The sequence below is a fragment of the Tamandua tetradactyla genome, chromosome 14, assembly GCF_023851605.1.
Source record: "Tamandua tetradactyla isolate mTamTet1 chromosome 14, mTamTet1.pri, whole genome shotgun sequence".
NCBI classification, from domain to species: domain Eukaryota; kingdom Metazoa; phylum Chordata; class Mammalia; order Pilosa; family Myrmecophagidae; genus Tamandua; species Tamandua tetradactyla.
In genome coordinates, this window is record NC_135340.1 from 35,087,716 (window position 1) to 35,102,183 (window position 14,468).

The 14,468-nt window shown below is 35.0% G+C and overlaps 1 protein-coding gene across 2 annotated transcripts in view; it reads left to right on the forward strand.

The window, feature by feature from the left end:
• SUPT16H (SPT16 homolog, facilitates chromatin remodeling subunit) overlaps nt 1-14,468 on the forward strand; it is a 41,524-nt gene that overhangs the window by 7,602 nt on the left and 19,454 nt on the right. Inside the window, exons 2-4 of one of the 2 annotated variants that reach the window (XM_077127253.1) lie at nt 6,265-6,349; nt 6,813-6,905; nt 7,886-8,056. In XM_077127253.1, coding sequence (XP_076983368.1) covers nt 7,922-8,056 — 135 coding nt within the window. In that variant the 5' untranslated portion in view covers nt 6,265-6,349; nt 6,813-6,905; nt 7,886-7,921. The remainder of the gene's footprint in view (nt 1-6,264; nt 6,350-6,812; nt 6,906-7,885; nt 8,057-14,468) is intronic. The other variant, XM_077127252.1, reaches the window with a different exon arrangement.

Below are 14,468 nucleotides of genomic sequence, written 5' to 3' on the forward strand. Positions count from 1 at the left end.
TTCTGCTCAGAATTTTTAAGCCATCGTTTGTCTGTTTGTTTTCAAGCTTTCAGCATCAACATGGAAGAAGGTGACACTATTCTGTTTCATATATATATATATATATATATATATATTTCTTGCATTGAATTATATATTCAATATATATATAATTGAACTGGGGGGAGTCTTTTGTCTCAAGACTCAAATCCTTCAGTGCTAGGAAATTTATTGTATTTGACAGTTTGTCTTCCCTCCGTTTTCTCCTTCATCTTTTTTTTTTTAACTGAAATTCCTATTTAGTAGAGTATAACCTCTTAGATTAAATCTATTGTTTGACTCCCCAAATGTAAAAATGTAAATATATGGAAGTGTTTTCTAATGGATTTCTAACACTGTTTTCTAACAGATATTTCTCTGTTAACATCTGGAAGTCATTGAGATGGTCAAAGAAAAACCCTCCAGTTCTTATCTTTGGGGCATTTGTTCCCAATTATTGTCATTCATAATGCAGTCTTTCATTTAATTCTCCGAAATCTAAACCTTGCTTTCTCCTGAGCCTGGTATCTGAGTCTGGAGCTTTTTGAGTTGATTTTTTCAAACAATAGGCCAAGTCTTTTACAGAGGATTGAGGGTTGTCTCAAAGCTTCTCAGAACTAGGGGTTCATTTCTTAAGCTTGCTGACCAGTTTGTTTTTAACCCTAAACTTACCTATAACCATACACACTGCATACCCGATACTTGGTGCCTCCTAAGTTCTGAGCCCATTAGGATGCTACAAGGTACACACGCTTCTCATCAGTATCTTCTCAGTGAGAGTATTTTTCAGGCACTGAAAGTACAGGTACCCCACTCTCCATCCTCTTTTCATCTTCCAAGGAGCTTTTGAACTCTTTAAACCTAAATATATTTAAAAAGGATATTATACATCACTATAAATGAAAAAATTGTGCTACTTGCCAAAAGTAAAGAGTAGCTGTTAAAAAAATAATAAAGTTAATGTGAATACAACTATGTTATTAAATTGTAGCATGTTTTAAGGACTAGCAGCAAATGGATGTATTTAAATGTAATTAAGAGGATTAAAAGAAATGAAATGTCTATATAACTTTCTTGCTGAATGATTGAATATTTAAAGTGGCATTGGTTACCACCCACATCATCTATTTAAATTTTACATGTTCAGGAAATCTGTTCTTCTAGATATATTCTGTTCTGATTAATAATCAGCTAATCATTGAAGTAAGTAAAAACTGGTATGATATATGGTAAGTATTTAACAAATAAACATTCTTTTGTTTGTTTGTTTTAACTTTTTTTATTGTATAATACACCATATATACATAGTAAAGAAATAAAAATATAGTAGTTTTCAAAGCACTCTTCAACAAGTAGTTATAGTCATGGGTTACCATACAGTCCTCTCATATTTTTCTTTCTAGCTGCTCCAGAGTATAGGAGGCTAGAGGGCTTAAATATCTTGCTATCATCATAATCGACTTTTTTTCCTTCTTTTTGTGAAAAGTAACATATATAACAAAGCTATAAATTTCAAAGCACAGCACCACAATTAGTTGTAGAGCGTATTTCAGAGTTTGACATGGGTTACAATTTCACAATTTTAGGTTTTTACTTCTAGCTGCTCTAAAGTACTAGAGACTAAAAGAGATATCAATTTAATGATTTATATTCATTTGTTAAATCCTATCTTCTCTGTATAACTCCACTATCACCTTTGATATTTCCATACCTCTCTTTAGGGGTGTTTGTGCTATGGCCCTTCTAAATTTTTCATATTGCCCTAGGTGTTCTTTAGGATTGGCTGTAGTGGTCGTGGTTGAGGGTTTGGCAGGTTATGATAAGTAGCAAGGTCGAACTGAAGCTTGCCTAAGAGCAATCTCCAGAGTAGCCTCTTGACTTTATTTGAACTCTCTCTCTGCCACTGATACTTTATTATACTTCTTTTCCCCCTTTTGGTCAGGATGGAATTGTTGAGACAGTGCCAGGTGTGGATTCATCCCTGGAAGTTATTTCCCATGTTGTCAGGGAGACTTTCACCCCTGGATGTCATGTCCCACAAAGGGGAAGGGCACTGATCTCCCTTGCAGAGTTGGGCTTAGACAGAGTGAGGTCACATCTGAGCAACAGAAGAGGTTCTCCAGAAGTAACTCTTAGGCATGCCTATAGGTAGTCTAAGCTTCTCCACTACCTACATAAGCTTCACAAGAGTAAGCCTCATGATCAAGGGCATTAGCTGTTCATCTTTAATGATAATGGCAAACACTTTTATAGCAGTTATTATGAGCTAGGCACTATTCTGAGCACTTTATACATACTAACTCATTTAATTCTTAAAACAGTACTTACAGTGAGTTGATAAGGAGACTGGAGCACAGAGAGGTTAGGTCACAAGGGATAGAGTTAAATGATTGGAAACCCAGGCAGGTGAGTTTCAGAGTATGACCCATTAACCACATCTAAATAGACAAACCAAACAACTTGGTAACTATCGCACGTGGTTGCTGAAAGAAAAATTCTCTCCAGTGAATTTAAGAAATCATACTAATATCTCACCTGAAAAAAATTTTAAAGTGACTAACTCGCATACATAAAAATCAGAAACTTTCCAAGGAAATGCATTTTCATCTTCAAGATCCTAGTGAAAGTTTTCTCCTGATTTGTTAACTGGAAAAGAGATAGTGGAAAAGAGTGTAAATTTGCCTGTTTTATAATAGTTGGTATCCTAATGAAACGTATTTTAAATTTAGTGTGTGTTTTAATTAGCTTTTACTTTCAGTGCCTTTTACCTTTAGTCTGAGGGTTGCCTATATTTTTGTGTGGGAATTTTGAGTGTGTCAAGCCCTGGATTTTGAATATGTTGCTTACTGCATTTAAGAGTTTTATTGTGAGGGTTGCATATAATAAATGCAAAGCACATGGCACAAAAAGTGGCTGCTTAATAAATGTTGTTATTCCCATCTGAAACATACTTGTTTCAGTAAGACTTAGGTGTCAAGTGGAACAGAACCGACTGGAATGTGGCAGAATTTTGTAAGATAGAAAGGTTTTATTGGATGTTTGGTGCTTGGGCAAACCAGGGTTATTGTTGCAAGATAGCTCAGCTAGATGGGGAAACACTGGAAACTCAAGTCCACATCTGACAGAGGCTCAAGTCTGAGTCTTGAAGACCAGCCCAAGTTACAGTGATCAGGTGGGGGGCAGGCCATGGTGGCTCAACAGGCAGAGTTCTTGCCTGCCATGCCACAGACCTGGGTTCAATTCCTGGTGCCTGCCCATGCCGGGGGGAGGGGGGGCAGTGATCAGGTGGGAATCTGTGGCTACTTAAGTAGCACAGAGTTCAGTTCCACCTGTTTTCTAATAACCAGGTTGGCACTGGGAGCAGGTTATGGGATTGTCCTGGGGCAAGGGCTAATAGTCCTCCAGGTAGTGCTTTTTTCTTGCATTTTTTTTAACAACCTTCCAAACTGTTTTGTATTTGTTTTTTTTAATCCCAGACACAGTTTAATCTGAAAAAACTTCTTGTTATATACATGATTTTATTATAATGCAGCTTTTGTTAACTCAGCATTTAAGTTTTGCCAGCAGGTTATTTTATAAACTCAGATTCAAATGGTTGTTTTCAGGTGTGATATTTATAAGTTGTTTGTACTTGTACAGTTTGTAAATACAAAATAATGTCCCAGATTTAGCTGAGAAAATGACATGTTTTATTGTAGGTTTTTCATTAGATCACTTTTAAGATTCACTATCTTTAAAGCTCATAATTTCTGCTGTTAGATTTATTTCTTCTGAGAATAGAGTCCACCAGTTTTGTAGAGAATCAAGGGTATTTTATGAAATGGTCAGAACAGCTATTTTCTCAAAGAAATTAGGATTCATCCTCTCACTGTTTTGATTGGCAGTGGAAAACAGCATTTTATATGAACTAAAATCCTTGAAATTTGGGGGTTTCTCCTACCTTCATAGAAACATGAATATGTGAGTCTTTTTTTTTTTCTCTCTCTCTCCATGTTTTCAGTTATATTGCAGTGCCTTTGGATAATTTTCCCATATCATTCATGATTTCATTGCATGATTGTACTGTGTGTGTATTATAAAAAATGTATTTGTATTTTGAATTTTTATTCGTGTTGGTATCTTTTTCTGTACTGAAAAGTTTGAGCTCTTTGCCAATATTTCAGTTACCAAAAAATACTACAAGGGATTTTGATTAGTTTTAGTGGCATTTTTGGTAGACACAGGTTTTGGAATAAAATGATATATGTTTATGAAATTATATATGTTCTGAAAGCAATGTTACTGCTTCTGGATGTAGAAAGTGGAGGCAGTGGCTAGATGGTTGGCAAAACAAAGAACTTCTTAGGGAATTGTCATATGCAAATTTATGGAGTAAGCAAAAGATATATAATATGTCTTTAAACAGAAACACACATAAAACGAGGTTATATAATGGATGATTGATTAGATATTGTGGTCTGAAGCTCACAGGAACTTAACCCTTATATTTACCATAAGAGCTTTGGTATTTGCTATTCAGTGTTATAGACCATAACTGTGTGGCAAATGAGACTCAATTATAATTGTACAAGTACTTTTCCTCAGAACAACCATACAGTATGCAATAGAAGTATTTCCCATTTCTTTATACCAAATATTTAAAAGTCAAGCGCTCAAGGGCTCTGATTTCATAATACTAATCATTTTTAATGCACTAAAGGCATTCTTAAGGTGAACTGTCTTTTATTTTCTGCAAATGTGTGGTAGTGAATAAGGTTCATGCTAAGGTCTAGCACTTTTTGCTTTTGGTTCATTAGTGAGAACTGATGGTAAAACTTTTTATCAACCTGAGGGATAACATGTTTTCGTTGAAAAATCAATGAGGGAGGGCGGGCAGGCCACGGTGGCTCAGTGGCAGAGTTCTCACCTGCCATGCTGGAGACCCATGTTCGATTCCCGGTGCCTGCCCATGCAAAACAAAAACAAAAAAAACAAAAAACAAAAAAATCAATGAGGAAATTCATAGTTTCTATGTAATATCTTTGTGTCATATTTTTGTGGCATTAGAAAAATACATCAGAACCTTCTGTTTAAATTTTAAACATTTAAATTCTTATTAGATGTTTTTCTCAACTTTATAGAGGAATCCAGAGATTTGACTTTATAGCCTGGAATCATAAGATCTTTGGTCTTAAAGAGTTGTCCAAGAGTAGCAAGTGGTTGGAAGACTCACATTTCCTGATTTCAAAACTTAACTACAAAGCTATAGTAATCAGGAGAGTGTAGTACTGGTATAAGGAAAGACATATATAGGCCCATGGAATTGAATTGAGGGTCCCAGCAATAAACCCTTCTGTTTACAGTCAATTGATTTTTGACAAGGGTGCCAGGAAAATTGAATGGGGGAAAGAATAGCATTTTTAACAAATGATGCTGGGACAACTGGATATCCATAAGCAAAAGAATAAAATTGGGCCCCTTCCTTACACCATAAACAAAATTTCCTCAAAATAAATCATAGATTTAAATGTTAAGAGCTAATATTAAAACTCTGGCAGGAGTAAATCTTCATGACCTTGGGTTAGGCAGTCTTCTTAGATATGACAACAAAAGCACAATATAAAAATTGGACTTCATCAAATTTAAAAACGTTTTTGCTTCAAAGGATACCATAAAGAAAATGAAAAGACAACCCACAGAATTGGAGAAAATATTTGCAAATCATATTGATAAGGGATTTATATCCAGAATATATTTAGAATATAACTTACAACTCAGTAAAATTAAAAGGATTTTAATGAATAGTCCTCAAAAGAAGATATACAGAAGATCATGAAAAGTTTCCCAGCATGATCTAATCATCAGAGAAATACATATCAAAATCACAGGGGAAAAAAACCTCACAAGGAGTTAATATTTCACAGTTATTAGTGTGACTGTTTCAAAAAATAATAAGTGTTGACAAGGATATAGAGAAATTGGAACCTTCGTATCTAGCTTTGGAAATGTAAAATGGTGTAACCACTTTGGAAAAGAATTTTACAGTTCCTGAAAAGGTTAAACATAGTCAGCATGTGTCCTAACAACTTCATTCCTAGATTTATACTCAAGAAAAATGAAAACCTGTATGTCCATGCAAAAATTTATACATGAATATTCATTGCAGCATTATTCATAATAGCCAAAAGGGGGAAACAGTCCAAATGTTCATCGACAAATAAATGGATAAAATGTGCTATATTCATACAATGGAATATTGTTTCACAGTAAAAAGAAGTGAAGTACTGATACATGTTCCAGTGTGGATGAGCCTTGAAAGCATCATTCTCATGAAAGAAGCCAAACTGAAAAGGTCATATATTGTATTATTCCATTTATATGAAATGTCCAGAATAGACAAAAGACAGTAGGTTAGTGATTGTATAGAGCTGATGTGGAGAAGGGGGTGGTCACGATGAGGAAGGACTTGTAGTGGGCATAAGGTCTCTTTTAGGGGTGATGAGATGTTTTAAAATTAGATTGTGGTAATGGTTGCCCAACTCTGAATATAGTAAAAAAACCTTGAATTGTATACTTTAAATGGGTTAATTATGTGGTGAATGATCTCAGTAGAGATCATTTGGTTTTTTCTTTCTTTTTTTTTTTTTTTAAAAAAGAGTAACTAATAACAGTGAGGTTGCCCAGAAAACATGTACAATAAACTTGGAACATCTGTTAGAAGAAGTTACTACATATGTGGGTAAATACTGCAATCTGCATTCCTGTTTGCCATTGTAAAAAGAAACTGACTAAATTACCTGCTCTTTACTTTTCAGAAAGGAGAAGATGAGTATGCCAACATTGACGCCATTGTTGTATCAGTGGGTGTTGATGAAGAAATTGTTTATGCCAAATCAACTGCCTTACAGGTGAGAGCTTTATAGTTATTTATAGCCCTTAAGAGTCATTGAACCATTTACTGCATTGCCCAATACAGTAGCCACTAACTATTTTTAAGAACTCAGTTTCTCAATCCTACTAGCCCTGTATCAGGAATTTAGCCATGAGTAAATAGTTGCTGCCATATTGGATAGAGCAGATATGGTAGAGCATTTCCATTATCAGGACATACTGTTGAACAGCTCTGATTTAGAACATAAGAAAAAAAAGTAGTGTATCAATTAGGATAGATTTAGCTATATATAGCAGAAAAAACTAAATAACTGTGGTCTAAACAAAATACTTATTTTTCTCCTATTTGATCTTCAGGAACCCAGACTTCTTCTAAGTTTATACTTGTGCTGATGGTACAAAATGGCAGCTTCAATAAGTTCAGCCATTCCATCTGCAATCCAAGAAAAAAGATGGAGAAAGGGAAAAAAATTGTTAGCCTCCTTCCTTTTTAAGGAGACTTGCTTGAGGTCCCATACAATACTTTCACCTGTGTCTTATTGGACAAAAATTTTTAGCTGACCCTAGGTAAAAATCTTGAGTCTTTTTGAGAAAGAAGAGAGAAATGAATAATTGGGAGATGACTAGCAGTCCCTGGAGAGATAGAATGCCCAGTTTCCTGAAGTGTTATTCCATCCTTTGTTTTCTGTATTTCTGTTCTACTAAGAAGTGATGTAGTTCCTATAAACACAAATTATCCAAATGATTATTATGGATTTTATTATGCAATATTTCAAGCATATCAAGGTAGATGAATAATATAACAAATACCCATGTACCTGTTATCTAGTTCCAATAAATTATCAACTCCTCACTAATCCAGTTTCATTTATATCCATACCCAGACTCTCCCACCCCAGATTATTTTGAAGCAAATCCCAGATATCTGTAAATATTTCTGTGTGAGTCCATTAATTTTTTATTTGTAAAACTATTCAACTATTGTCTTGTTCCATAGACATGGCTCTTTGGTTATGAACTAACTGATACCATCATGGTCTTCTGTGATGAAAAAATCATCTTTATGGCCAGTAAGAAAAAAGTGGAGTTTTTGAAACAAATTGCCAATACTAAGGGCAATGAAAATGCTAATGGAGCCCCTGCCATCACATTGCTGATACGAGAAAAGGTAAGGACTAATAAAGAATGACATAAATGTGAAGGAAGTATTAAAATGATCAACAAAAACGTGTTATAGTAGTTTCAAAGAATTCAAGGAGAAGGTTTTAGCAGGCTCTGGTTATATTTACAAAGTTATATTGCATCTTCATTGTTAGTTAGGAAGAAAAGAGTTCAGTAACCTTATCAGTTATGCAGCAAAACAAAGGGGCTCTGGAATTCTATTGAATTTAACTGTCTGTTTCAACACTGACCCTTTTTTCCCCTACCTAAGAGCCTTAATTAGAATAACCTTAATAACCTTAATTGGAATTCTTAAGGAAACCTAGTCATGCCTTACTTCCAGTTTTTATCAGTTGTGATCTTGTTATATTTAAACCCAGGGATGAACAGTATTTTCTGTCACAACGTTGTTCATCTATGCATTTAAGTGTCTTAGCTGTTCCTGAAAAAAAAGAATAGTCTCGTTAACTTTTTTTTTTTTTTTGGCTTTTTAAAGTTTTATTTTTATTTAATTTTCAAAGCACACTTCAACAAGCAGCTACACTGACATAATATTTTTATTCAACTTTTTTTTTTTTTTTGCATGGGCAGTCACCAGAAATCAAACTCGGGTCTTTGACATGGCAGGCAAGAACTCTGCCTGCTGAGCCACCGTGGCCTGTGCTTTATACAACTTTTTATTTTTTTTATGTTTTTCTTTTTTTTTTATTAATTAAAAAAATTAACTAACACAACAATAGAAATCAATCCATTCTACATATGCAATCAGTAATTCTTAATATCATCACATAGGTGTATGGTCATCATTTCTCAGTACATATGCATCGATTTAGAGAAAGAAATAGCACTACAACAGAAAAAGAAATAAAGTGATAACACAGAGAAAACACAAATAAAAATAAAAAGTACAAAAATATATGAGAAAAAAAACAAACAAAAAAAAAACTATAGATCAGATGCAGCTTCATTCAGCGTTCCAAGATAATTACATTACAATTAGGCAGTATTGTGCTGACCATTTTTTTTTTTTTTTAGACGTCATACCATTCTACATATGCAATCAGTAATTCTTAACATCATCACGTAGATGCATGATCATCGTTTCTTAGTACATTTGCATCGGTTTAGAAGAACTAGCAATACAACCGAAAAAGATATAGAATGTTAATATAGAGAAAAAAAATAAAAGTAATAATAATAAGAACAAAACAAACAAAACAAAACAAAACAAAAACCTATAGCTCGGATGCAGCTTCGTTCAGTATTTTAACATGATTACTTTACAATTAGGTATTATTGTACTGTCCATTTTTGAGTTTTTGTATCTAGTCCTATTGCACCGTCTGTATTCCATCAGCTCCGATTACCCATTATCTTACCCTGTTTCTAACTCCTGCTGAACTCTGTTACCAATGACATATTCCAAGTTTATTCTCGAGTGTCGATTCACATCATTGGGACCATACAGTATTTGTCTTTTAGCTTTTGGCTAGACTCACTCAGCATAATGTTTTCTAGGTCCATCCATGTTATTACATGCTTCATAAGTTTATCCTGTCTTAACGCTGCATAATATTCCATCGTACGTATATACCACAGTTTGTTTAGCCACTCGTCTGTTGATGGACATTTTGGCTGTTTCCAACTCTTTGCAATTGTAAATAACGCTGCTATAAACATTGGTGTGCAAATGTCTGTTTGAGTTTTTGCCCTTAATTCCTTTGAGTAGATTCCCAGCAATGGTATTGCTGGATCGTATGGCAATTCTATATTCAGCTTTTTGAGGAACCGCCAAACTGCTTTCCACAGTGGTTGCACCATTTGACATTCCCACCAACAGTGGATAAGTGTGCCTCTTTCTCCGCATCCTCTCCAGCACTTGTCATTTTCTGTTTTGTTGATAATGGCCATTCTGGTGGGTGTGAGATGATATCTCATTGTGGTTTTGATTTGCATTTCTCTAATGGCCAGGGACATTGAGCATCTCTTCATGTGTCTTTTGGCCATTTGTATTTCCTCCTCTGAGAGGTGTCTATTCAAGTCTTTTTCCCATTTTGTAATTGGGTTGGCTATCTTTTTGTTGTTGAGTTGAACAATCTCATTATAAATTCTGGATACTAGACCTTTATCTGATATGTCGTTTCCAAATATTGATTCCCATTGTGTAGGCTGTCTTTCTACTTTCTTGATGAAGTTCTTTGATGCACAAAAGTGTTTAATTTTGAGGAGTTCCCATTTATTTATTTCCTTCTTCAGTGCTCTTGCTTTAGGTGTAAGGTCCATAAAACCGCCTCCAATTGTAAGATTCATAAGATATCTCCCTACATTTTCCTCTAACTGTTCTATGGTCTTAGACCTAATGTTTAGATCTTTGATCCATTTTGAGTTAACTTTTGTATAGGGTGTGAGATATGGGTCTTCTTTCATTCTTTTGCATATGGATATCCAGTTCTCTAGGCACCATTTATTGAAGAGACTGTTCTGTCCCAGGTGAGTTGGCTTGACTCCCTTATCAAAGATCAAATGACCATAGATGAGAGGGTCTATATCTGAGCACTCTATTCGATTCCATTGGTCGATGTATCTATCTTTATGCCAATACCATGCTGTTTTGACCACTGTGGCTTCATAATATGCCTTAAAGTCAGGCAGTGCAAGACCTCCAGCTTCGTTTTTTTTCCTCAAGATGTTTTTAGCAATTCGGGGCACCCTGCCCTTCCAGATAAATTTGCTTATTGGTTTTTCTATTTCTGAAAAATAAGTTGTTGGGATTTTGATTGGTATTGCATTGAATCTGTAAATCAATTTAGGTAGGATTGACATCTTAACTATATTTAGTCTTCCAATCCATGAACACGGTATGCCCTTCCATCTGTTTAGATCTTCTGTGATTTCTTTTAGCAGTTTTTTGTAGTTTTCTTTGTATAGGTCTTTTGTCTCTTTAGTTAAATTTATTCCTAGGTATTTTATTCTTTTAGTTGCAATTGGAAATGGGATTCGTTTCTTGATTTCCCCCTCCGCTTGTTCATTGCTAGTGTATAGAAATGCTACAGATTTTTGAATGTTGATCTTGTAACCTGCTACTTTGTTGTACTCATTTATTAGCTCTAGTAGTTTTGTTGTGGATTTTTCCGGGTTTTCGACGTATAGTATCATATCGTCTGCAAACAGTGATAGTTTTACTTCTTCCTTTCCAATTTTGATGCCTTGTATTTCTTTTTCTTGTCTAATTGCTCTGGCTAGAACCTCCAACACAATGTTGAATAATAGTGGTGATAGTGGACATCCTTGTCTTGTTCCTGATCTTAGGGGGAACGTTTTCAATTTTTCCCCATTAAGGATGATATTAGCTGTGGGTTTTTCATATATTCCCTCTATCATTTTAAGGAAGTTCCCTTGTATTCCTATCCTTTGAAGTGTTTTCAGCAGGAAAGGATGTTGAATCTTGTCAAATGCCTTCTCTGCATCAATTGAGATGATCATGTGATTTTTCTGCTTTAATTTGTTGATATGGTGTATTACATTAATTGATTTTCTTATGTTGAACCATCCTTGCATACCTGGGATGAATCCTACTTGGTCATGATGAATAATTCTTTTAATGTGTTGTTGGATACGATTTGCTAGAATTTTATTGAGGATTTTTGCATCAATATTCATTAGAGAGATCGGCCTGTAGTTTTCTTTTCTTGTAATATCTTTGCCTGGTTTTGGTATGAGGGTAATGTTGGCTTCATAGAATGAGTTAGGTAGTTTTCCCTCCACTTCGATTTTTTTGAAGAGTTTGAGGAGAGTTGGTACTAATTCTTTCTGGAATGTTTGATAGAATTCACATGTGAAGCCGTCTGGTCCTGGACTTTTCTTTTTAGGAAGCTTTTGAATGACTGCTTCGATTTCTTTACTTGTGATTGGTTTGTTGAGATCATCTATCTCTTCTTGAGTCAAAGTTGGTTGTTCATGTCTTTCCAGGAACCCGTCCATTTCCTCTAAATTGTCGTATTTATTAGCGTAAAGTTGTTCATAGTATCTTGTTATTACCTCCTTTATTTCTGTGAGGTCAGTAGTTATGTCTCCTCTTCCATTTCTGATCTTATTTATTTGCATCCTCTCTCTTCTTCTTTTTGTCAATCTTGCTAAGGGCCCATCAATCTTATTGATTTTCTCATAGAACCAACTTCTGGCCTTATTGATTTTCTCTATTGTTTTCATGTTTTCAATTTCATTTATTTGTGCTCTAATCTTTGTTATTTCTTTCCTTTTGCTTGCTTTGGGGTTAGCTTGCTGTTCTTTCTCCAGTTCTTCCAAATGGATAGTTAATTCCTGAATTTTTGCCTTTTCTTCTTTTCTGATATAGGCATTTAGAGCAATAAATTTCCCTCTTAGCACTGCCTTTGCTGCGTCCCATAAGTTTTGATATGTTGTGTTTTCATTTTCATTCGCCTCGAGGTATTTGCTAATTTCTCTAGCAATTTCTTCTTTGACCCAGTCGTTGTTTAGGAGTGTGTTGTTGAGCCTCCACGTATTTGTGAATTTTCTGGCACTCTGCCTATTATTGATTTCCAACATCATTCCTTTATGGTCCGAGAAAGTGTTGTGTAAGATTTCAATCTTTTTAAATTTGTTAAGACTTGCTTTGTGACCCAGCATATGGTCTATTTTTGAGAATGATCCATGAGCACTTGAGAAAAAGGTGTATCCTGCTGTTGTGGGATGTAATGTCCTATAAATGTCTATTAAGTCTAGTTCATTTATAGTAATATTCAGATTCTCTATTTCTTTGTTGATCTTCTGTCTAGATGTTCTGTCCCTTGATGAGAGTGGTGAGTTGAAGTCTCCAACTATTATAGTATATGAGTCTATTTCCCTTTTCAGTGTTTGCATTGTATTCCTCACGTATTTTGGGGCATTCTGGTTCGGTGCGTAAATATTTATGATTGTTATGTCTTCTTGTTTAATTGTTCCTTTTATTAGTATATAGTGTCCTTCTTTGTCTCTTTTAACTGCTTTACATTTGAAGTCTAATTTGTTGGATATTAGTATAGCCACTCCTGCTCTTTTCTGGTTGTTATTTGCATGAAATATCTTTTCCCAACCTTTCACTTTCAACCTATGTTTATCTTTGGGTCTAAGATGTGTTTCCTGTAGACAGCATATAGAAGGATCCTGTTTTTTAATCCATTCTGCCAATCTATGTCTTTTGATTGGGGAATTCAGTCCATTGACATTTAGTGTTATTACTGTTTGGATAATATTTTCCTCTAACATTTTGCCTTTTGTATTATGTATATCATATCTGATTTTCCTTCTTTCTACACTCTTTTCCATATCTCTCTCTTCTGTCTTTTTGTATCTGACTCTAATGCTCCCTTTAGTATTTCTTGCAGAGCTGGTCTCTTGGTCACGAATTCTTTCAGTGACTTTTTGTCTGAGAATGTTTTAATTTCTCCCTCATTTTTGAAGGATAGTTTTGCTGGATATAGGAGTCTTGGTTGGCAGTTTTTCTCTTTTAGTATTTTAAATATATCATCCCACTGTCTTCTAGCTTCCATGGTTTCTGCTGAGAAATCTACACATAGTCTTATTGGGTTTCCCTTGTATGTGATGGATTGTTTTTCTCTTGCTACTTTCAAGATCCTCTCTTTCTCATTGACCTCTGACATTCTAACTAGTAAGTGTCTTGGAGAACGCCTATTTGGGTCTAATCTCTTTGGGGTGCGCTGCACTTCTTGGATCTGTAATTTTAGGTCTTTCATAAGACTTGGGAAATTTTCAGTGAAAATTTCTTCCATTAGTTTTTCTCCTCCTTTTCCCTTCTCTTCTCCTTCTGGGACACCCACAACACGTATATTTGTGCAGTTCATATTGTCCTTGAGTTCCCTGATACCCTGTTCAAATTTCTCCATTCTTTTCCCTATAGTTTCTGTTTCTTTTTGGAATTCAGATGTTCCATCCTCCAACTCACTAATTCTATCTTCTGTCTCTTTAAATCTATCATTGTAACTATCCATTATTTTTTCTCTGTTTGCTACTTTATCCTTCACTTCCATAAGTTCTGCGATTTGTTTTTTCAGTTTTTCTATTTCTTCTTTATGTTCAGCCCATGTCCTCTTCAAGTCCTCCCTCAATTTATCGATTTCATTTTTGAAGAGGTTTTCCATTTCTGTTCGTATATTCAGGATTAGTTGTCTCAGCTCTTGTGTCTCATTTGAGCTATTGGTTTGTTCCTTTGACTGGGCCATATTCTCAATCTTTTGAGCGTGGACAGTTATCTTCTGCTGCTGGCGTCTGGGCATTTATTCAGATTTCTCTGGGTGTTGGACCCAGCAAGGTTGTAAGATTTTTCTGTGAAATCTCTGGGATCTGTTTTTCTTATCTTGCCCAGTACGTGGCGCACTTGGCACACGTTTGTCTCAAGTGTT